This window comes from Rhinatrema bivittatum, chromosome 7, assembly GCF_901001135.1.
Source record: "Rhinatrema bivittatum chromosome 7, aRhiBiv1.1, whole genome shotgun sequence".
NCBI classification, from domain to species: domain Eukaryota; kingdom Metazoa; phylum Chordata; class Amphibia; order Gymnophiona; family Rhinatrematidae; genus Rhinatrema; species Rhinatrema bivittatum.
Genome location: NC_042621.1, coordinates 277,817,337 through 277,842,398, shown reverse-complemented (window position 1 = coordinate 277,842,398; position 25,062 = coordinate 277,817,337). Strand labels below are relative to the sequence as shown.

Here is a 25,062-nt window from a genome sequence, read left to right as displayed (position 1 = left end):
AGGTGGAATACAAAAATTGCATACAGATTACAACTCATAAATATCAAAAGATTCACAAACAAGACAAACACAAATATTTATACATCCATTGCATCAAATATTATTCACCATATTTAAATTAGTTAGTTGGAATAATTAGTTAATGCTGGAATAATGAGCATGGTAATAATTTTATCTGTATCTTATGGATAGATAAGAGGATTCAGTATCTTCAGATATGTCCAATGTACTTTAATGTAAGAGGCTGGGAAAATGCCCACAAAGTTTCTCTTTGAAAATCTGGGGGCCAGCTGGATCCATAGGTCCTTGAACACCTACAGAGTTTGCATTATATCATAAAGCACATGCAGGAACACTATGAGTAAACTGAATTACAATTATAATACAGTAAACCAAAACAGCATGAACTGCCAGCACTCAAAAAGTAACAACCCTACTTGTGAAAACACAGCACTGCAAAATATTACACCAGGACTTGAAACACCAGTGCACCTTCTATTAGGAAAACAGAATAAGCCAAGCTACTACAGATACCTACACATAAACCAGCTAGAAGAATCCCTCACCTTGATCATACATGCAGAACACAGAGGCTCTCAAATACAGAATAAAGAGACCATAAAATATAAATAGAAACATGCAGACAAAAACTGAACTGAAAACCACAACAAACCAGACTCTGCACTCAGTGCAACAATGGAAAAACAGAAAAATCATCATTCATCATAAAACAATAAAATCAAGAAACATAAAACAATAATAATAGTAAAACCACACTAATAAAAAGAATATTTCAAAACAGCTGAGGAATAGAACATCCAATAATTAAAAACTCATAAAACATTTTTGAAACGTCAATAAAATATTTCAAAGCAGCAGACACATCAAATAACACCCAATAATTTAAAAATGTAAGGATTAAAAAAAATCATCTGCTTTCCATACCTGGGAACTTGATTTCTAGATGCCCTGATATTGTCATGAATTAACAGGGGGAAAGTAATAGGTTGAGGCATCAAAATTTTCTCCTTTCTGTCTCCCATGCTCAATCTCATGCACACACACATATACTCTGTCGCACTTAATCTCACATACAAGGACACATGAGCACTCGCTCTCTGCCACACTCAATCTCATGCATGAACACACACACACACACATGCACTCAATCTCTGCCTTGTTCAGTCTTAGGCACGCACACGTTCTCGCTCTCCGCTGTGTTTAATGACATGCGTGCATGCGCACACACACACACTCTCTTGCTCTCTGCCATGCTCAATCACACACAGACACACGTATTTGCTCTTTGCTTTGCTTCATCACGTGCACGCACACACATGCACTTGGCTATGTTCAATAACACACACATACTCTGTGCCATATCCATTCGCACATACAAATGCTCTCTCTGTGCCTTGCTCAATCACGCATGCACAAAGACCTCTCTCTCTCACTTCCCCTCTCTGGAAGCACAAGGAATAGCAGCTGCAGCAGACTCCAGTCCCAGGGCTCACCAGTCCCTCCTCCTAGCCTTAAGTCGGTGCTGCTCCTGATTGAAGCTGCATCTTTTGACCAGTGGGCCATGCTGCTCCTCCTGTTTCTCACTCGGGGGAAGAGTGGAAAACAATTCTGGTGGGCCACGCTGTTCCTTCTGCTGCTGAGTGCCGGACAGAAGAGAGACATGACTGATTGCAGAGGGAAGCGTGACCTGGGCAGGCCACCGGGCTAAGCAGCAGCATTTATATGTTTGTTCCAGTGGAGATATCCCACCTCTTTAAAGAGAACACTAAGGGGAAGAGGGACTCCATGAGCAGACAGAGCAGTTAATCTTCTCCTTGCTGTGGCAGAGCTCTTGAAGACCAAGTTTTTATCTGGAGAAGGGAAGGCAACTTGTAAGCCACATTGTGAGTGGAGCTCCACGGTGGTTGGTGCCTATGGCCGTGGCCAATTCAGCCATAGGCTAGCAATGGCTCTTAAAATACCTTTTACATAGAGTCTTCTTAAAATCAATATGCATTAAAAATCTGCAGGTCAATTCACTTGCATAACTTTGAAATATCCCATCTTTTTCCTAAAAGTTAAACTTGCCACCAGGTATTTACTATCAGCTTCTTATCTAAGGACTCTTACCAGCTCTGCTCCACTCAACGAGACAGACGTTCTTGGGTTTCATAAAACCCCATCCCAGCATATTGTTGTTTTCCACGAAGGCCAAAATAGCTCAGGAAAAAAATGCTGCGAGTTTTATCCAAGGCTTGAACCTGGCCCTCGGACAGAAGCGGAGTGGAAAGCTATTCCCTCTCGCCTTTGATTGGAGTGGCACATTCAGTAACTGCATACGCAGTCCCCCTCTCCACCCACACGCACACATCAGTGAGTCCCTTCTGGTTCTAAGTGGGATCCCATCTGCCCCAGCGTGGACATCTTTTATTTAGCCGTGCTTAATAATGCGAGCTTGCAGTCCTAGATAATTAGAAGACAAAAAAAAAGGAGGAAAGCTAAAGGTATAAAAAAGTAGCGCTACACATGTATCAAGTAAGAAAAATGGACAGAGCAAAGTAAAAGCTACATACCAGCTTGGGAGAGGAAGGGCGGGGGCAAGTTTTACATTTCCTGCAAACTACAAAGATACTTTGTACCCCTGAATCTTGCGCACGGGCTTTCCTTTTGGAATTTACCATGGGCCCGAGGATCGCCCGTGGACGTGTGCTCCTGCCTCGTGTGTGGATGAAGTATCTCTGGAACAGAACGTGCAATGCTGCCCAGAACACGTCCCCCGAGGAACCTCCCCCCCCCCCTCAGGCGCGCACACGTTGTGAAACAGCACGGGCACGTTCAGCCCTGTTTGGGCGGGGGAGAGGGAATTTTCCAACATGGCAGTCTCCCCAGGTAAATAAGGGTTGTGTCCCCCATGGAAAATGCCTTTGAATATTGCCCTCTCCACTTGTTGGGTGCAAGACTGATTGCTTAAATATTTTGTAAATCTTTGCCGTAGAAAGGCTTCCATTAGTAGCGTCCAAGAATTGTATTTCTGATATCTTTTCGGCAGCATTTCTAAAGGAGGTTGTGATATTCACATAACTTTTCATGCTTTGAATCAATCACCAGTTGTCTTATAAATGAGACAGGTTTTTGAAAACTTTGGCGAGCTGCTGCACTATTGGTCTTTTTCAGCAGAAAATCTTAGCTTTAATATTTATGCCAAACATCTGGGCACTTTCTATACTCATATTTTTCCTACATATCCCAAAAAATGGTTCCATTTATTTAAAGATAGCGTTTTTTGAAAGAAGTGATGTTGCTCCCCAAGTCCTGAAACCTGACCCGTGAAATACAGATGATATTTATTTATTTATTTTATTTAGCCATTTTATATACACCTTCGTTCCAAATAAAGATGACGGTTTACAACATGTCATACATATTATAGATCGACATGTACATTGGCTTAATGAGATCATATAACATACATTTTAATGATTTAACGCATGCGTAGACTCATGTAATAAGAGGTGAAATAGAACTGCGGGGTTGTACTAGCACTTTTAACTCAAGGAACCGGAGGGATATATAAAATAGGTTTCAGTTTTATTTATTTGCACCTGGTTAGGATGGGATATTAGAAAAGATTGAGGTATTAATCCATTTATGGTGTTAAAATTCCAAATTCATTAGTACTTTTTATAACGTGAAAATGCATGCATTGCACATTAAAAAGCTTATTTTCAAAACGTAGAAGACCAGACCAACATTATTTCTCGTGGGTTCTGACTCTGTATCTCTTCCAGCTTAATGTAAGCACAACCGCCAAGTGGAATGTGTGGGTGAGCAAGGGGGACTTCTATTTTAAAGCTCTTCCAGGATCCTCCTTTTTCTCTGTCCTTGACAGGAAATGGAGGCCCCTCTTGTGCCAGTATCAACTGTAAAATGTATTTTGTTTATTTAAAATGTATTATTCACTTGCCTGAGTCAGTGGAGCCGCCCAAGGAGATGAACAATATAGCACATGCACATTTATCCAAACTTAAAAATACAGCAAAATAGAACAAAAAATAATAGATGATAAATGAACAAAGAAATAAGACGAGCTGCTTTCAGTGTTCAGTCTTTTTCCTCTTCACAGACCAGCTTCAAAATTAACCAACTACCCATACTCATGGGAAAAGAGCCAAGTTTTCACTTCCTTTCCGAAAGTAGAGAAGATTCCATTCTAGGTACAAATTAGTGAGCAACAGATTCCATAACTCAGGTGCCACTACTGAAAAAGCTCTAGACCGTAATCGTACTTGCCTCACCTCTTTAAACGAGACACTGTTGACAATGCTGCTTGAGTAGATCAGAATCGCCATCTTGTTACTTACCGGTTTAGCTTTCTTCTCAAATAATCAGGGCCATAGGCCTCTAAAACCCAGAATGTCAAAACAAGTATTTTAAACCGTATTTAGGCTTTAATTGGGAGCCAGTGGAGAGTATATAAGATGGGAGAAATTGGACTTCTGGGAGAAATCCCTGCAATTAACCTTGTCACTATATTCTACACCACTTGTAGCCTATACGTACGCAAGTCTATCAGAGAGGCCCACACATAGGCTATTACAAGTAGTCCAACTACGAAGTGACTAATGCCTGAATCACCGTCTTAAAAGCTGAGGCTTGTCAATATGGTCAATTTCAGTGGACACGGTCTTTCAGAATCTTTGCATCAGTTCTACCGTCATGGGACTGGAAATTTGGTGAATAGACAGAGATTTGTCCAAAGACTACCTGCGAATTAATGCAAGTGCAGCCCGAGTTTGGGCTTTCTCTGACAATTGCTTGTCTGCGTTGGATTTGAGGACCCCAAATGATCATGCTGGGCAGTCAGGATTCCAAGCTGGAACAGAAGGAAACTGGAAGAGTAGAAGAGGAAACGCCTCCAAGCATGAGCGCTTTCTATTTTGTCAGCACAAATTTCCCAAACTCGACAGCAATGCCACTGTTTCCATCTGGGGTCTCCACATGAGTACCAGACTCCATCGTTTGTAGCAGACAGGAGACACACTTTCGTATCTCCTGCCGCCAGCCCCAGTAGACATGAGATTTTATTGGTAAGACGATAATGCAGTAAAGTGATGCAAACAAGCAATGATGTTCCTGTGAAGACTTGCAGTACGTTCCAGTTTAAGAACATTCAGGGATTTGGGCAAGAGATGAAATGCACAGTAAGCACATTTGTTTCCAGACTGCATGTACAGTATATTTGTGTGTGAGGCAGCGGTTGGATCATGCACAAAAAAATAAATAGTCCTCAAGATGTACTGAAACTTATCCAAAGATATTCAAGCTAGCTTTTAGTAGATTTCTTGCAAAAGCAGATCCAAGTAGGTTCCTTATTTGTGTTAAACTGGGTCTTGCATTGCTTTGCTTTGTAAAGAATATTTGTGTCGTGTTCCAGTTTACTTAAACCGAGCCATGAGTGGTACAGTATGTTTCCCGATTCAAACCAATGATGTAATCACTGTGTTAATCGTGCTGGAATTTGTATTCTGTGAGAATGGATTTCAGCCACGCACAAATACTTCATGTGCCAGAATGGATGTTTAGCTGAAGAGCCCTTAAGAAAGAAAAATTTCATTTGACTACCTCAGGTCACATGCACTAGCTCATGTTGTACTTAGCAGAGTACCTTTCAACGCTGAGATGCACTAATATGACACATTAGATGTGGATGCTGTATGCCTACAAAAGAACTTAGGATTTGATGCAGCCAAATTTGCGAGGTCCTGGAAGTATGTGGCGAGTAGGTCTGTGTTTTTCTGATGTGCTTTGGTCTGTGTGTGTGATGGTCTGTCTCTCCATGTTATGTAGTCTCTCTGCCTGTGTCTCTCTTGTCTATGTGCCTGTCTTCTGTCTGTGCCTATGTTTTTCTGTTTAGGTTTGTTACTTCTGTGTGCCTGTCTGGGTGTTGGCTTCCTCTCTCTCTCAGGCCAATACAGTATATTGAACGCGCGTTTTCCCTTACCCCTTATTCAGTACGGGGCCAAAAACGCGCGTCCAATCCGTCGAACCTAATAGCGCCCTCAACATGCAAATGCATGTTGATGGCCCTATTAGGTATTTCTGCGCGATACAGAAAGTAAAATGTGCAGCCAAGCCGCACATTTTACTTTCAGAAATTAGCGCCTACCCAAAGGTAGGCGCTAATTTCTTCGGGCACCGGGAAAGTGCACAGAAAAGCAGTAAAAACTGCTTTTCTGTGCACCCTCCGACTTAATATCCTGGCGATATTAAGTTGGACGTCCCGAAATTTTCCAAAAGTAAAAAAAATAAAAAATTTGAAGTCGGCCGGCGGCTGTCGGGTCGAAAACCGGATGCTCAATTTTGCCAGCGTCCGGTTTCCGAGCCCTTGGCTGTCAGCGGGCTCGAGAACCGATGCCGGCAAAATTGAGCGTCGGCTGTCAAACCCGCTGACAGCCGCCGCTCCGGTCCAAAAGGAGACGCTAGGGACGCGCTAGTGTCCCTAGCACCTCCTTTTGCCCGTTTTTACTGCCGGGGCTCATCTAAATACAGAATCGCACGCACGGGAGTGGCCTGTTCACCTGCTCTCCAGCGGACTTTACTGAATCGGCCCGTGAGTAAGGTATCCGTGTCTGCGTGAGGGTATCTTCGTCGCTGTGTCTAGATGTAGGGTAACGTGTCTCTGTGTGGAGTCTCTGGGGCTGTCTGGGTATCTGTTTAACTCTGTTATTCTGGATGTGGGGTGTCTAACTATGAGGTATCTGTTTGTGTCCATCTGGGTATGGGGGGTTTGTGTGTGAGAGAGCTTACTCCTTTCAGCAGCAGCTTGAAGTGAAATATGGGGGCTTTAAGCCATTAGTTGGCATTGTGGCTACCTGGTAAATAACCTTCACATATGTGTGTGGGTGGATATATTTGTTTAGATAGATAGACAGAATGTAAACCTATCGTAGAGGCCCTCAACCAGTTGCATGAACAGAAGGGGTGCTGTGGCATAAAAGGTTTGCTCAACCCTGATATAATGCACAAAACATGAATAACAAGACACTGCGCATGTTAACAAGAAATACTAGGAGGCGTCTGATTTTGTCACATTGAATTTCTGCTTAAAAAACAAACCCACACAAAAACAAATCCATGCATATTCATTTTTATTTTAATTAAGTTTGTAAAGTGGTTTGGAAAAACTGATGTAGAGACCCCTTGTGGATCTCCACTAGAGAATTTGGCCTAGTGGTTAGGAACAAGCAGCGTAAGTTAGAGAGGACTTGTACCATCTTGCCACAGCACCCCCACCGGAGGCTGCAGTAATGGTAGCTTCCTGCCTGCATAAGAGCAGGGGGCTCCCAGTGTGGTATTTTTTGGTTTGGAGTTGAACGAGAAGGTCTGATTTTTTTTTTCTAGTTCCCCCTATCCTTACCCAGTATTAGCTATAAACCTATTCTGAGAAGGTTAGGAAGTGGGAAAAGTACATCTGAGTGAATCTCAGTGGTTTGAGTACTTTTTTATTTGCTAATTTTATTTCAGAGATTTTTGCACAACTTTCCTTCCCATGAAACTGGCGAGGGGGCGAAGACTTTTTTCCCTGTCTTGCATTAATTTCCGATCATTCAGTCTGAAGGGTCTTGGATACTTTTAGGAGGAGGTTGAGAGAGTAGGACACCATCTTGGGGGGGGGGGGGGGGAGAGAAGGAACCTGAGGCTCCTCACAGAGGTTTCTGCTTAAATAGAACCAGGGAGGGAAAGGCTGGAGATTTTCCGAGTCAAGCAACGGATCCGAGGTATTGTCCAAGGGAGATCCTTAAGGGATAGGAGAGCCCACGCCACTGCTCCCTCAGCAGCCTTATTTTATACTAACAGGAGGACCAGAGACCCTGGGATGATATCAAGGGAGCACAGGCCCAGATCATTTTTGAACTTGATTTATTGTTGTGATTATGGATGGACAAGGAGCAAATGTGTTTGGCGCCAATTAATTTACCATTGCCACCAGTTCAACAGTAAACATTTTATTTTTGGAGCAACCCTACTTCAGCATCTAGACTGTCTGTTGGTATTCTTTGAAAGACATTTACACTATACTTTGGGCTCTGGAGGTCTATCCTACCTCTTCCGCCCACCCCATTCAGAGAATCCTCACCAGGGCTTAGTGGGACATTGCAAGATCGAAGACCTGCCACTGGATGTGGGGCCCCTGCCTTCATAGCAATCACTAGAAGAGGGGCTACACTGAGTATCGTATGGATCAAAACAGACCACATGGCCAGAGAGTAAAATGTACCCTCCCACTAAGTTTGGATTTTCTTTTAACGTATCTCTGGGTCTCCTGTCTAGCAGGAAGTCATTGAAAAATTGCTCAAAGCAGCTGTCTGTCAGTATAATCAGGGTTCCTTTGCAGAACCTTCCAGTGCTATCTTGGAAAAGCAGTTGCCTAATCTTCTGTGATTTTATTTTTCATATTTTCATCAGGTATTTGCATAGTTTTCACCATTGGGGCAAGTTTGGCCCATGGGAGAAGCTGCTGGAAGGAATCATAGTCCCCTTTAATTGAAACAGCCTTCCATTTCAGGCTGCTGTTGACCTTCACTAAGCAAACTTGCAGTGTGACGGGGAACAGGTTTTCACAGAAATGCATTTATATCTCTAGCATGCTGAGATTCAGGGAGGGTAGTTTTCAGCAGCTTGTGTATGGCTCAGCTTCCCTGGTTGTGCCGACGCACTCTCACGGACGTACGCACAGGAAGTAACGCCTGCTCCCTAGCAGGGTGCAACTCTCTCCACAGGTAGATTTATTCGCATGCTTTCAAAAACTGCTTTTCCTGATCTAACTCTGCTCCCTGGAATTCCTGCTGCGGGTGCAGGGAATAGTGCGTGCGTAATCGCGTTGCCCGTGCTCATTTTCCCTACACACCCAACCCCAGGTGATTTCCAAAAGCTAAAGTTGGTGCATAACTCCGCGTTTATGTACGCAAGTTCTTTTGAAAATTACTTCGTATAAAGAAAATACACTGTGTACCAAAATAGCCCAGAGAATGATTCCCATAATAATCACGGGGCCGATGCAATAAGATGCGTGTTGAAAACGGGCGCTCGTACTGGGCGCCCGTTTTCCTAACGCACACGCAGCCGCATCCCTTGGGCGCACGAAGCAGTATTTAAATGAAGGGCTGCGTGGTAGCCGTAAATTCCTCCATCCTGGGTTTATGAACGCAGCCTTTCCAGGAACAAAAGGGTCAGGGGTTAAATTAAGTCTATGCAATGCTACTGAGCCATTGGGCCAGCCTAGACTTGACAACAAGAAAAACTACAGCATAACCCCACAAAATTTTTCGTGGGGTTCTCTTATCGTTTTGGGGGGGGCGGGAAGAAAGGGCACTTAAAAATAAACCCCAAACGCACCCCGACCCTTTAAATTTAATCCTTTCGCATCCCCCACCCTCCCGACCCCCCCCCCCACAAAGAAATTTCTAAAGTACCTGGTGGACCAGCGGGGGTCCCGGGAGTGATCTCCCGTGCTCCGGCCAAGGGCTGCCATTAATCAATATGGCGCCGATAGCCCTTTGCCCTTAGCATGTGACAGGGTATCTGTGCCATTGGCCGGCCCCTGTCACATGGTAGGAGCACTGGATGGCGCGGCCCCTGTCACATGATAGGAGCAATGGATGGCGTGGGCCATCCAGTGCTCCTACCATGTGACAGGGGCTGGCGAATGGCACAGATACTGTGTCACATGCTAAGGGCAAAGGGCCATCGGCGCCATTTTGATTAGTGGCAGCCGACGGCCCGAGCATGGGAGATCACTCCCGGGACCTCCGCTGGACCACCAGGTACTTTAAAACATTTGGGGGGGGGGGTCGGGAGGGTGTGGGATGCAAAAGGATTACATTTAAAGGGTTGGGTGGGGTTTTTTTTCGGCATGACACAGCCGATTAAAACGGGTAAGAATTGCAAGAACGAAGATTTCCTGCAGTTTTTACCCGAAATCGGTACCGGAAACGAGTCCGGTACCGATTCACATCTCTAATAATAAGCACTACACTTGTAGATGAGGCCTTACAGTGCGTTGTTTTTTGTTTGTTTGTTTTTTAAAGGAAGATTAAAGCACATATTATCAGGGATTTTGCCATTTCATCCCCAGTTTCCAGGGATTATATTCATCATGATTTGTGATCATGGTCTGAGAAATCCCAGCTGCTGGAAAAGTTCTCCTATTCTGGGTGCATTTTACAGTCATGCGGATCTCAAGTTTTTGACCCTTCTCTAGTAGTCCGGTATAAGAACGGCTTAGTTTTCAATTTAGGTTGATTTTATACACTCATTTATTGCAGAATGAAAACAGGATAGAAAGCCCAACACACTTTTTTTTGTACTTTCGTTGTGAGAGAATAGGATAGCACTTTGATGGCACCACTTCATTCCCTGATTTGAAGAGAACGAGATGGATGAGATTTTAAAATAAATAAACACGGTCAAAGTTCTTAAGCCCAGACCGTCCTAGAGCAATCTCGCATCCAACAGTCGTAGGTACCACTGTTCTGCTACAGTTAAAGGCAGCAGCGGGAAGTTGGCAGCTCAAGAGTCTCCATCAGGCTCCAAGACCAGTGCAGTTACCATCACCGAAAACTGCACGGCCTACAATTCGGAGGCGTAGGCAGCCATGGGTGGACTTCGGACGGCCCGTGCCCACCTCACATATGGCTTAGGCCCCCTCTCCTGGCAGCAGGGTCATGGGCCGTGTGAATCGGCTCCTTAAAGGTGCAGTCACTACCAGTCCTTGTTCCCCGGCGCCTTTAAGAAGACCAATGCAAGGGAAACAACACTGCCCTGGGACTGCACCTGCAAAAGTTTGAGGCCATCAAAGTCTGTTTGCTTTTGTCAGGTAATTATTTATCCCGCCCCCTCCTCTCAGCCCCTTCAAAATTCAGGAATGGAAAAGTATTTATATAATTGCTCTTCAGCAGCTTGAGAATAAAGTGATTGCCTTAAGGGCAGCGGGTGAATGAGCGAAAGTGGAGAGACAGATACAGAGTGTTTCTGGAAATTGAAAGGGTTTTGTAGCTTTTGCTGTGAAGACCCACATAGAATGCAGTGCAGCGAGGGGGGAAGGGGCCGGCCACAGGGCCCCCACCCATGTTAACCTTGTGCTCCTCCCCCCTGCAAAAAAAAAACAAATAATAAATAAATAAATAAATTCGGTTCTGGCTATGCCCCTGCGACATACAGATCATCTGAAGGTAACTGTTTATTTTTTTGCAGATTGACTTTTATTACTTTAGGGGTTACATGAAATTACCCTCCGTTGTATGACATTTTATTATGCCAATTTTTTCTGTTTCACTCACACAAGCTGCATTAGCCAATGTGCCCGGCTGAGCTTTGCTTGTATTTTTTCATTGTACGGTATATGAGCATAACGGGATCTTTTCCCTCAGCCTGATTTTCAATGTATTGCTGCACTAATGAAGTGATGATGTGACCGGTAGCCAGGCTAGTAACTCATTGCCACAAATCTATGCCCTGACACCCCTTCCTTTTTATCCCTTGCTGCCTGACATGAAAAGAAAGTTACATACTGCTTACAAAATAGCAATTCATGCACCTACCTCTGAACCACCCCTAAACTGCCCTCTTTTATTTCTCTGTTAACATTTACATGCAACGTGCTTCCAGTGTTAAGTAGCATAAGGGCATATACAACCTAATAATGTCTACAAGGACAGGGATCCCTGAAAGATGACCAGCTGCTTGTCCACAGTCAGGTGTATCCCTGGCAAATTCCATTGGCAAAAGTTCATCCAAAGTGTCCACTTATCCTAGAGGATGGAATATTTGTCCATAGCTCTTCCTTCCTCCCATGTAACTTAATTAATAAAACATTTGTGCACTGCAATTTGTTTGGAATCTTTCCAAACTCCCCATGGCACAAAAACAAGGGACCAGGCCCTGTGCATGGAGACCGCAACTATTTCAGGGGTTTTTGGCTTCCAGGTAAGGAGCCGTCCAAAATGAGGAGGCCCAAATCTGTTTTGTGGGGACCCTAACTTGTTTCTTTTGTTTCAAAATGAAAAAAACATTTTTATTTTTTTTTGGTTTGATTCATTTTCATTTGCCATTAAAGGAAATGGGGGAAGTGCTTCAGGTAATTTACAGCTTATATTGGGTTCCAGAATAGAGGTTTTCTAATCAGTTGTCTTAAAACTTGTGGGAAGAAATCAACAGAAGGGAGAAAGGACTCCAAGGTACCTAGAAAGACTGAGGGGACTGGAAAGTGGCACCAAAAGTGGCATGAATAGCCTAGTTCTGGGTAAAAGGGCAAAGGGCTACCAGCATTGGCAGGATTTCACCAAGTCACTATGAGAGGAGCAAAGAAGCAGAAAAAGTGGAAAGAACACCCCAAGGTTCTAAAAGAGGGCACCAACAGTGCTGCCATGAACCCTTGATGGCACGTCAAGTGGCAAACTGGCACTGAAAATGGCATTAGCATCCTAAGACAGCATGAAGTGGGAATGAAGCAGAAAAGGTGGCAAGAAAAGCAATCAGGCACTAATAAAGGGGCGAAGCAGCACAAAGAGTGACTTCAGTATTTCAAAGCAACATGAGAGATGCAAAACCGCAACACCCCCCCAAGAATAGCAAGGTGTAAGGTCTGCGGTACTACAGCAAACCCCAGTGGCAAAGGGAACTGCAAGGTTCCAGGTCTGGGCATGGAAGCAAGTGTGAGTGGCACAAAGACTCCCAAGGTGCAGGGTGGAATTTGGATTTTCTCGTGAAATGGGCTTTTCAAATAAAAATGGTATTACATGCAGTACATGGAAATAGTTTCACAATGACAGGAGGTTTATAGTTGTGAGGGTTTTCTTTTGTAAATAGAAAATGTTTATATATTCTGTAGTTTGTGGTGTTTGCATGAGTTCTCTCTTAGTACTCTAAACTCTTATGACCTTTAGTACAATAAATGGTTTCTCTCGAGAGTCTTTTGTCTTATGCCATTATTTCTGCCTCTGAATGAGGGCTTTTTTGAATAAACCACCCCTGTGTACTCAACCATCATACAGGGCGGGAGAACTAGATTGAGATTAAATAGGGGCTAGAGAAAAGGAAGTAGTAGAGATTAAGTGTTGTGCTGTGGTAGTGAAATCTGTATATTTTACTGTTTTCAAAGTTTTGTTTTGTGGACAAAACACTCCAGGCCAGAAAAACACAAACCAAGAAGAAAGCAAAGCAAGTGCTGAAAGAACACTCCAAGGCTCCAAAAGAGAGCACCAGCAACAGTGACACGAGCCCTCAGTGGTATCTTACTTGACAACCTGGCACTGAAATTGGTATCGGCACCCTCAGACAGCAGGAAGGGAGAACAAAACAAAAAACTTCCAATCGGGCACTGATAAAGGGGGACAAGCAGGCAAGGTGTATGAAGCAAGGCACAGTGGCAAAGAGAACTGCAGGGTTCAAGGTCTGGGCATGGAAGCAAGGTTGAATGGCACAAAGATCCCCAAGGTGCAGGGTGGAATTTGGATTTTCTTGTGAAATGGGCTTGCCAAATGAAAATTGTATTACATGCAGTACATGGAAATAGTTTCACAATGACAGGAGGTTTATAGTTGTGAGGATTTTTTTTATTTAATATAGAAAATGTTTCCTATGTTCTATAATTGAATTGTGGCTGTTGTATTTCCTGATTTTGTGCTTCTGCGTGAATTCTGTATTAGTACTTTAACCTCATGATCTTCAGGATAGTAAAAGGTTTCTTTCGAGCATCTTTTGTCTTGTGCTAGTATTTCTTCCTCTGAATGAGGGTTTTTTTAGACAAACCACCCCAATGTAATCACCCATCAAACAGGGTAGGAGAACAAAGCTGAGATTGTGGAGGGGTGTCAACTCAGGTGCAGGACTGCTTCTTTGGTTGTTGCTGGCATTGCTAACTTGGCCAATTTTGGAAACCATTTCCTTTACCTGCTCTTATTTTGCCCATTGCTAACATGATTGATTCTGTCACTGAGGATGTGAAGATTAAATGATTTAATATTTCGCAGTGGTACCGTAATGCCCACTGACTGTGCCAGTGCTACGCAAAGGGGTATATGCGGAGAACTTGTATACTACTGCACTGAGAGTGTGCACTAGTTCTCTGACTCTGACAGGCTTCACAGCACAGCCTGGTATGCTTCAGTCTCTGCTCTGCCTCCGTGCTCACCTTGTGCCCAGCCCACTGCTCAGGCAGAGACAAAAATAGTACCAGCTCTGCAAGCAACTCTCCCAGTCTGCTTCCAGTCACTCACCGCAAAGGTAAAAAAAACCAAACAAACCAACAAGCAACTGAAGTCTGTTCTCTGTGACCCAGTGCCCTTCAAATGCAGTGCTGTTGCCTCGCTGCTTTCCTTTGTGTGATTGCCTGGCACAGTGACAGCCACACAAGGAGAAGCAGCAAAAGAGTTGTTTGGGAAAACTTAACCTAGAGCTCAAATAGTGCCTTCCTTCCCTGACAAAGCTTTCAGAAGAAATGCAGAGCAAATCTCTGACATGCTCAGTCTTGAAGTTTAGCGTCACTGTACCCGGTGTGCAGCGATAGGTTAGATTGGAAAATCACTGTGATACATCATGCCTGTTGTCTCCTTGACAACATATCTGTTCTTCCCATGTCTGCTGACTGCCTGCTCTATACTTTGTATTCATTCCTAACTATACACCTGTTCCTGTCCTATTGATTTCTGTGGCTTATAGAAATTATTTTCAAAACTAATGAAATGAATAGGATTTGTTTAATTCGGGGGGACCCTCTCTGTTTGTTTTGTTTGAAACTAATGCACGTGCCTAGGGAGGCACATGCATGTCTTTAGTTTAGTATTATCCAGCTGCTTCCATGCTTTTATGTCATTAGAATGACTTTCGATCCACCTCCCTGAACTTACACTCTGCCTCCCTGTTTGTTTCTCTCTCAGTTAATGACAAAATATTGTCAGACATACATAGGGCAAAAGTTCCTAAAATATCCCTCCAGCTTGCTCATGATGGCCCATTTCATTCATGGTGCAATACAACTGGAGGTGATACTTCTGCCAAATACTATGAAATAACAATTTAGCAAAACAAAGACCACATTTAATGTTTATACGAAAAAAATGTATAACAAAATTTTTTTTCAAGTGAGCAAATCAGTTCAATCACGTTTGCATATATAATCTTTGTAGTCATAACACACCCTTAAAAACACTCAAAAAGGGTTTTCTAAAATATTTATCATGTGCATTACAAAAAAATCCTGATATCTTCCCACAATCCATGTGATATGTTTTCAAATTTAAAAAAAAATCTCATCTTTGTGCAATTTAATTTTGTAATTTTTAAAGTCCATGTGAAACTAAATTGTAAAAACATCTCACATTTCATGAGACCCCCTTAAGACCCCAACAAGGGATCCTCGTTTCCCCCATTCCCAGCCATCTTGAAGGAGATATATATTGAGAACGAAGAATCATGGAGTATAGTTCCTCAATGCATGGTGTTAAAGTCCAGAGGAGCATTGTGTAAATTCAGACTCTCAAAGCCCCAACACCGTTGTTCTCATAGATGGTGGCATGTAAATATACAACTCTCAAACTTTCATTGTTGTTATCCACAATTCATGGTTACTCATGGTGTCTCCACTAGTATGTCGACATAAGATTCTCAACTGATACAGGGTGGTTGAACGCTGAAATTCAAACTTTGTGTGTAAACGTATTCCATGTTGCATAAAGGTCTTGTCAAAAGAAAGACTATCTCCTATGTGTCGCATCTAAAAAAATTCCAGTATCTTGAATGGCTACTCCCATAAAAAAATGTGGCTTCCTATAATCAAGAAGGTCCTTATGGGGGCTATTGTTGATATCTTCCACCAAGATGTTCAAATACACAAGGAAAGGTGACACTGAAAATTTCAGAGACCGGAGGTAATGCATAATCAGATAAAATTAGTAGCCGCTTAGAGGCTGAAAAGCAAAAAAGGCATTTTTGCTTCTGAGCACAGCATAACAAAACTGGGATTTTGGTGAAGTTTGAACATATATTGACTCATAGGTCACCCACAAAAAACAACTGAATTGTCCCTGGAACCAGAAGCATAGGTCTGATTGGAATACCGAGGGTTACTCATCCCAAAGCCTGCCTACCTGCCCCCCACCTGTTGCAAATTAGCAGGCAGGTCATCCTCTTGCCAACCCATTTTATGCTCTCTATATCAGCCCCTTGCCTCCCCCTAGCTCTTGGTCCCTTCCCCCCCATTGGTTCTCTTGCAATTTGATCTTCTATTTAACTTGTTTGTATTGTATTCCCGTATTGCACAGTTTATTGTAAAGCCTTGTTGCTGCATTCTGTTTTCTGTTAACCAATGAGATGTTCCCAATGACTGTTGGTATATAAAAGACTTAAATAAATACAATAAATAGTTAACCTCTTATGGGAAAACTCATTCAGGTGAGGGCACAGCTGGACTCCTGCAGGGGTCCATTTTGACCCCACCAGTTTTTCAAGTACAGAGGCCAAAACATTATAGAAATTAAATTTATTTATTTATTTTATTTATTTAAAAACTTTTCTATACCGTCGCTAAGTTATGTACCATTGCAACGGTTTACAAACAGGCACAAAATAAGGTCTGTATAGGTAGGTTATCGTACAATCTAACAAGTGCCAATTGAGTACGGTACAAATTCATTAATAAGATCGAGTAGTGATGGTTTAGTCCAGGTGTGTTATTGAGTTATCTTTTATTTTGGTCTACTTCATAACTGTATTATCATGCATTTTTAATATTGTAATGTTGTTCATTCTCACCTGCACTTTTCTGTATTTGCGTTCTCTCCCTCCCTCTCTATCCTCCTGTTCCTTTAGGAAAGGCTTGCTTAAAGAGTCATGTCTTTAAGGTTTTCTTAAAAGATTTGATATCACTCTGTAATCTAATTTCAGTGGGCATTGTATCCCGGGAGTCGGTGACAAATACCTTAAAGAACAACATTTTAGAAGCAAAACCAAAGAATTCAACTATTAGGGCCACATATCCCCCATCACCTGAGGTTAGAGTTAATAAGCCTGTTAAGTTGTAACTGCAGGCACAGTAGGCAGGAAAGCCTTTTGTTAGCAATTTAGTTTCTGAAATACATGAATTAATGAGAAGGACAGGACAGGACAGGAGCAGAATGCTGCAGCTTACAGTATCTTCCCATGGCATCTGCCAGCGTGAGCCTGCTGCTGCATCCTACAGTCATAGACGTCTCTGGGGAGTTTCTTATGGTGCTCTTCATTCCAGACAGCGGGATTAATCAAACAGGATATCAACATGAAGCGACTAGTCTGCTCAAATAGATCCACAGGGCAGAGGCTGGAACAGTGCAAAGAAAAGAAAGTGAATTGCTCCTGTGACCCAGTTATACAAGCCGCATTAAAAGTCTGAGGATAAGAAATCCGTGACAGCAGAAAAAAAAGACTGTACAGCCTATCTTAGACTGCCGGCCCACATCAACTATTCAGCTTTACAGCTCCTACCAGTCCCTCAGAAGTCCTCTGGGTTTCTCCCAGTGTCTTTGTGTCCACCACCTCCTGAGGGGGTCCACCAGAAGGGGATGGGAGAAGGTTTAGGTGGGGAGAGAGAGGGAGAGCAGGCTGCTGCTGCTGTGTGTGAGCCTCAGGCCAGGAGAGCGAGAATGGGGCCCTGTTGCTGCCCTGGAGGCTTCACCCCTCCACGAAACACAGCCAATGTCGGGCAGGCGGCTTTGACCCTATAGAAGCAGCAGAAGCTCCACACTTAACAGAAATTGATAAGTATTCACAAAAAGAAGCGAGAATGCTGTAAGAGGGTCGAGCTGACCGCCAGGGGGAGAGAATATGTCATAGACTAGATAAGCAACACGTGATAAAGAAAAATAGAAAAAGAAATATCAATAAAAGTTTTGGAGAATAAAGACGGTGGCTAGATAATGAGAGAACCACAGAGTGGTTACCTCGGACGTAGTCACCGCACATCAGGGAGTTCCCTCGATGGTTTGTAGTTAACGATCTCTTGCAAAAGGGAACTGAGGTTTTTGTTGTTGTTAAGTGAACTCACTTGGGAGAGACATTTATAGCTCATAATCTAAAAATCGTGAGATCTATATTGTGCAAGCCGGGGGGGGGGTGGAAAATTTAGGTTGGTAAAGACACCTGGATAACGTAATCGTACATTTAGCAGAACATGCCCAAGTACCGTACGTGTCCTGAGCAGACTTACCCAGCTAACCGTGTCGCAGTGGCCCTGAATAATCAGCGCTGCCCGGATAGAGCAGAAGTGCACCCCGGCACAGCCTCTTCGGAGCCGGGTCAGTTTGGCGCATGGTAACGTAGCAAATGACGGTCCATCCAGTCTGCCCAGCAAGCTTTATTTAGCAATTCTTTTAATTTATTTATTTTTATTCTGTTAAACGTTAGATGCCCAGACAAAGTGTGGCCAGGAAGCAAGGGATGGAAATGTTACCAATGTTGGGTTTTGGGCGGGGAAACTCCAGAAGCTATGTGGACAAACCCTTTTGAGTATTGACCTCCATATATATTTCACTCTGTGAAATGTGTCGTCTGAAAAAAAAGAAAAAAGAAAGAGAGAGAGAGACTTGCTTCTGGTCCTATTGTGTTTAGTTTTCCTAAAAGCTCAATGTACTAAGAGCCTTTGAGGGAGTGGAACAGCTTCTTCCATACAAGGCTCCTGCAGAAACCAAATGTTTGGCTGAAGGCAGAAGGTCAAGGAAACGGCGTTGCGTAAATGCTTAAGCACCTTAAGGATTCCTGTTGATGGCTGGATTTGCAAGTCTTCCTCTCCGGAGGGACGAGATGGCTTAATTGATTCTGTGCACTTTTAAAACAGCCTCCGCTGCACTTCATCCTTCCTCGTATTCATTTGTAATCCTTATTTACAAATCACTCTTCCTCAGATCCACGCGGCGCGCTACCAGCGAAGATCTGCTTCCAATAAATGTAAACCTGTGTGTGTGTGTGTGTGTACACAGCCATGACATGTTTCCAGATGTCTTTTGGATCAGGAAAAAAAAAAAATGAATCCGAATTTTTCGGCAGCAAAGGGGGGGGCTGCTCCTTGTGGGCTGGAGGCATTTCAAAGCGAGCAGCTGTGTTTATGATACCTCTGAAGTTCCTGCGGTAAATCGTCCCCACCGTTGGAAATAAAATGTACTTGCGCATGCTGTACATTTCTTGGCAGCAGAAGGAAGAAAGGTTAATACTGTACAAATGAGGGGGGAGGGGAGGAGGAGGTGGAAAAAATGTTTTAGTAAAGGTGCGTAAAATCCTTTATAAGCCTACACCCTTGAAGGGTTGGATGAGGGATTGGAGGGAGAGAGGCCGCTGCATCTAGCTCCTCCACGTACAAAGATATAAAGAAGCACTGAATCACGAATACAGAACTAAATACCAAGGTAATGCTGCTGGCTTCAGTTAGAGCTTGATTAGATTATACTGTAGATTTTATTTTTAGGTGCGTGCGGGAGGCGTTGGGAGCTGTTTCGGGGGGGGGAGGGAGGGGTTAATTTCATTTCAGTTTATTTTGCTTTGCTTTGCCAGTTTAATACACAATGAATGGAGCTAAAATGCACCAAATAGGTTTATTGTGTGTTGAAACCTTTCAACACACACGAAAAGAGAAAAGCAAAATTTCATTTGTTTTCGTTTCATCTTTGTTTCTGTGCAGTTTTCAAGTGAAAACGCGGCCCTAGTTTTTCTTTAAAAAAAAAATAATAATAACGTAAGCGGCAGCTACTGCATAATGTGAAAAGCTACAGTAGGTGAGGGGGACTGTGAATATAAGGACATAAGTCAGACCATGGTCCATCGAGCCCAGCATCCTGCTCCGACAGTGTCCACCCTTGATCACAAGTACCATGTAGATTCTATAAATGGGATCTCTTTCCTGTTACTCGCTCCCAGGCATAGCAATAGCTTTCTTTAGTCCACCTGGCGAATAATGTTTTATGGATTTTTCCTCCAGGAACTAGTCCAAGCCTCTCTTGCATGCTGCTATGCTAGACACCTTGACCAGATCCTCTGGCAACAGATTCCTTAGCTAGATTGTGCGCTGAGTAAAAAAAATACTTTCTATAATTTGTTTTAAATCTAATGGTTGTTACTTTTTTGGAGTGTCCCTTCTTTAAATATTATTTGAAAGGGTAAATAACCATCCTTTCTTTACCTCTTCCAACCTACTCATGATTTTATAAGCTTCTTATCATGTCCCCAGATGTCTTCGTTCTCCAGCTTTGTCTGAAGTGTCTTTCTACTGAATTGTGCGTTGCCTTCAAAGGCTCTGGACCTGCATGATCCTGGGGTTTTACTTCTCCAGACACAGCTTGGGATAAAGCAGTCCATCAGTCCCTTGGTTTACTTGGCTTAGAAGCCTCCTCATCCTATTGTTTGACCTTCTGAGTGACATAAGAATTTGTGTGACGTGTATGAGTTTCCCTTGCAATGGCCATGGTGATGCTGGTGGTACTTGGCAGACTTGATTTAATGATCTGATTAATGGAATCTTGTTTTGGGAGATCCCTAGCAAACATCTGGCCCCCTTAATGTTTGAACCTTTTTTTTTTTTTACATTTTATAACAATATGGTCGTCCATCAAAAACAGATGAAGTCTGAAACAGATGGCATTCAATTTACGATGCAGTAGGAAGCGCTCTGGAATCTATACTTAGTCTGTGATATGCTGCCATGCGCTGATCATTTGGTTATTTTGGGATATATCATGAGCAAACTGCAGATACACCTTACTGTTTCAGTTGTGGACAGTATTAAATGACCTCGTTCATGGGCTTGCTGTGATACATGGATCCATGTGATTTCGGACATTACGAGATCTATTGGATACATTTTCAAGGAATACATACTAGAAAAAAACCCCTTCAGTTTATTTTCACTCATCTAGAAAATCAGAGGTCGATATTTCTACAAGTTTTCTGGCTAAGTTTGGGAGTTAGCCAGATAAATCTTCAGGACCGATGCAATTATGTGCGCTGAAATCGGGCGCTGACTTTTCAGCGCCCGCTTTAATGCACGCATGGCGCCCGCAAGGGGGGGAGGGCGCCATGCAATATGGAAATTAGAGGGTCGCGCTAGGAAGGAGGCGCTAGGGATGCTTGCGCAACCTTGGCGCCTCCTTCCTAACGCGACCCGCCATGGCTGCCGGTTATGAAGACCGACGCCAGTAAACTCGGCCTCGGTTTTCATAACCTGCCTGTCTGCCAGTAATAAAAACGGCCGCCGAGTTTATCGGGTTTCAAAATCCCATCCCATCCCATCCCCCACCCCACCTACTGAATGGGTACATTTTATCTGGACAAATCGTTGCCCGTATAAAAAGAAGGGGGCCTAGAGGCATGCCGGATTCAGCATTGATATTCAGTTGTGGCCAGACAGAATTAAGTGGGAAAGTTTGGTTGCCGAAAAGGCTGCCTTAAAGTTATCCAGAGAAGTTTGCAGCTGGATATACCCAGATAACGTTCTCTGCACATCTGGATAAAGTTATCCAGATAACCTTATCCTCTTGCCAGCTCACTGACTATGAACATCTTTGGGCAGGAAATACAAGTGTGAGATGCATGTGACGAAGGCAGATTATGTACCCGTTCCCGGAGAGGTCAGTAATGTCTCTTCTCCTCTCTCTCTCTCCTTTTCAGGCTGGTGGTTTGTGAGCACCGCGGAGGAGCAGGGCTGGGTCCCTGCCACTTACCTGGAGAGCCAAGGTGGAACTCGAGATGATTCCGAAATTAACACCTCAAAGACTGGGGAAGGTGAGCAATTTAACACCACAAACGTACCTGTAATAATTCTGGGAGCCCTACTGAGGGAATCTTTTGCTCCATTTCACCTGAAGATGGTCTTATAGAGCTCTTATCATTTCGATAGAATAAAACGTTACTCAATACATAACATGTAAATTACCCATTTTCTTAGATAAGTTTCTCAAATATACAGAAACCAAATCTTGATTGACTGCTAGTTAAAACATGAGCAGTTATCTCCTTTCTGCTGTCCGTTGGCTAATGCAGGATTTATTTTATCTATTTGCCCTTTGCCTTAGCCTCTGTTCAGATTATGCCTCCATCACCCTTTAGGTATAAGTGCATGGAGGGGGGGGGGCGTTCTTAGTCCATTTTTACCACCCCCGCTCCATCAGTCAGGGGACACAAACCATGGTGCCCTGGAACGTGTGCAGTCCCTAAATCTGACCACTACGGAGACCCTGGTGAAAATAACCGGGACTCCCTCATCCCCTGCTTGGGGGCAGTAAATGCTGCCTCCGCACGGTGCACGGCCAGGGCTGGCCTCCAGGGCAGAAGCCAGGCCATGGGAGTCAGATCTGGATTTCTCAAACAGCAAGAAGCCGTGCAGCTGAGCCAAGTCGGCCCTGGTGTGTGCATGATTTAGAATAAGAGAACTTCCTAACCAGGGCACCCCCCCCCCTGCAAAATGTATGTATAATATATAATTCACATGTTTACAGAAATAATATCTTGCGAACCATTTGGCATTTATCTAATTACAAAAATGTTATATGAAGAACATTTACAGTGTAAGAATGTGTATTGTGGAGACAGTAAAGACAACAGCTCATCCGCTGCTCTCTAACATCCCTTTTTACATTATAAGGAAATGTATTTCATTTGTCAAAATCTGTTGCATTATAGTTTCAAGTTTTTGTTTTCTTTTGTTTTGCTTTTTCCCCCCAGTGTGCTGCCCTGGGCCGAAAGGTAAAATTATTATGTTTAAAAACTAGAAAAGTAGGTGGGGGTGACAGCCGCTGGCATAAGACAAGGTGACCAGATGGCTCAGTCTCGTAGGAGGCAGGCGGAGCCCATCCTGAGTTTGCCCCTCCTGCCTCGGTAGAATTGTGGATTCCGTTTGGGAAGGTCAAGCGGAGCTGCAAGTTGGCCAGCGGATACAAAGGGAGCAAACTCAGGATCTGCACAGCCCGTTCCCCATGCCAGTGGTGGTGTCCGAACCTGTTCTATGTCCCACCCAGCCACTCTGGTTTTCAGGGTTTCCCTAACGAATCTACATGGCACAGCATTTCCACTGTATCAAAATGCATCTCCTGTGCCGAAAGCCAGACTGACTGGCGGGGGCCCCAGGACAGATTTCAGAACCACAGTCTTACCCGTGGTACTGTCTGGTCAGCTTAGCTTAAGTATATCTAAGAGGCGTCAGTTTCCATATGGAACGCAAAACAAGCTTTGCAAACAGACCACCACCTTCAACCTTGCTGCCTCCACCTTCAGTTAGCTCATTATAAGGTCTAATGAGAAGCAACTGTTCACAAAGGACTTTACAATTTCATTCATCATGGTTTCTTTAAAACATATAAAGTCTTTCCTTTCTGATTGATTTTCTCAGAATCAAACATGTTCATGACCTGGGTGAAGTAGATATTTTATATGTGCATCAGTGGCGTAGCCAGAAATGAATGTATTTTTTGGGGGGGAGGGGGCCAAGGTTAACATGGGTGGGCAATTGACATGCAGGGCTAGGCCCTAATAGTTGAGTTCTTATTCATAAATAATGCCTTAGAATGCACCTGACAATGGATTTCTAAATAGTCTCATCATGAGTGGTGCTTTCAAATATTTTAATTCTATTATTTCAAGCACTTACCAACATTAACAGTACCTTATTAATCTGTATTAATTTAGTTTATATTTACTGCAGTTTATAAATATGCAACATCTAAAAAGTAAACAAAGAACAGTTAACAGATATCCAATCACATAATAAAACAAATGTCAATGTATTCTTTAATCAGTCCTCTTCCCGAAAATGCAAAGACCCTCAAAACTACAATAAAACAGCAGACCACATGACAGGCCCACCGGGGGATGCCCAATAGGCCAATCCGCTCCTGCTCCCACTCTTGCATGCTTTCTCTCACATACACACAAGCTCCCACTCACATATGCTCTCTCTCACATGCAGGTTACCACTCCCACACACACATAGACACATGCTCTCACTCACATGCGCTTCACCCAGGCTCCCATTCCCACACATACAAACTCTCGATCTCATTTGCTGCTTCTCACACACAAATATACCGGCTCTCACTCTCACATGCTCTCACAAGCAAGCTGCCACTCCCTCACACACACACACACACACACACACACACACACAGGCTCCCACTCTCATGCTGTCTCACATAAAGGCTCCCACATGCTCTCTTTCTCACACTAACATGTTCTCTCTTTCTCTCACACACACTCAGGCAGACTCCCATTTACACACAAACACCCCAGGCAGGCCCATTCACATATGCACACACAACTCAGGCAGGATCCCATTCATTCACAAGCACACGAACACAAAACCTAGGCAGTCTCCCCGTCGGGAACAGAAATGGGAGCCCCTCCTGCTGCTGCTGCTTGATTGACTGCCCTGCGGTGATCAAAACTCATATGGGTAGCACTTCCTCTATGCTGATCTTGTGTATCACGAGATCAGCATAGAGCACCTGCTAGCTGCAAGAGTTTTGAATTCTGTAGGGCCAGCATGGAGGTAAAGCAGCAAAATCGGCTCTCTTCTAGCGGGGTCGCCTTTCTTCTACCACTGGTGGGGTGGAGTTCACCAGCAGCCTCCCTGGCCTCCACCTCCTCCTCTTCCACACCTGGCAGTGCCGGGCCTGTCACCTGCGGCCCTGTAATAGGACCTAAATTATCGGGCCTCTGGGCAACGTTGATTGGGTGGGCCATGGCTTTAAAAAATAAATCAGAAAGCAGCACCAGTTGTATAAATTGCTAGTTTAGCACATCGTTTCACAAATTCCCCCACCTTTTCTCCAGCTTGCAGTTGGTGCCCATCTCACTCTCAGGGGTTACTGCTTACTGGAATGAGGCATTATAATAAATTCAGCTTCTTACAGTACAAAGCTTCTAAATGTTCTCAAGACTTTTAAAATTCTTAGTCCAGGCATCACACACCAAACGTTTAAGTCTTCTAGAAAGATCGAAGGCCAGACTACACTGTCTTGCTTCAGATTTGCCTGTGCTTCTGGTTTTCAGGCA

The 25,062-nt window shown here is 43.6% G+C and overlaps 1 protein-coding gene across 5 annotated transcripts in view; it reads left to right on the top strand.

Moving 5' to 3' along the window:
* Positions 1–25,062, top strand: part of SH3PXD2A (SH3 and PX domains 2A) — a 571,414-nt gene that overhangs the window by 501,295 nt on the left and 45,057 nt on the right. For all 5 annotated transcript variants that reach the window (XM_029610305.1, XM_029610306.1, XM_029610304.1 and 2 more), the window contains one exon: positions 21,685–21,798. In XM_029610305.1, coding sequence (XP_029466165.1) covers positions 21,685–21,798 — 114 coding nt within the window. The remainder of the gene's footprint in view (positions 1–21,684; positions 21,799–25,062) is intronic.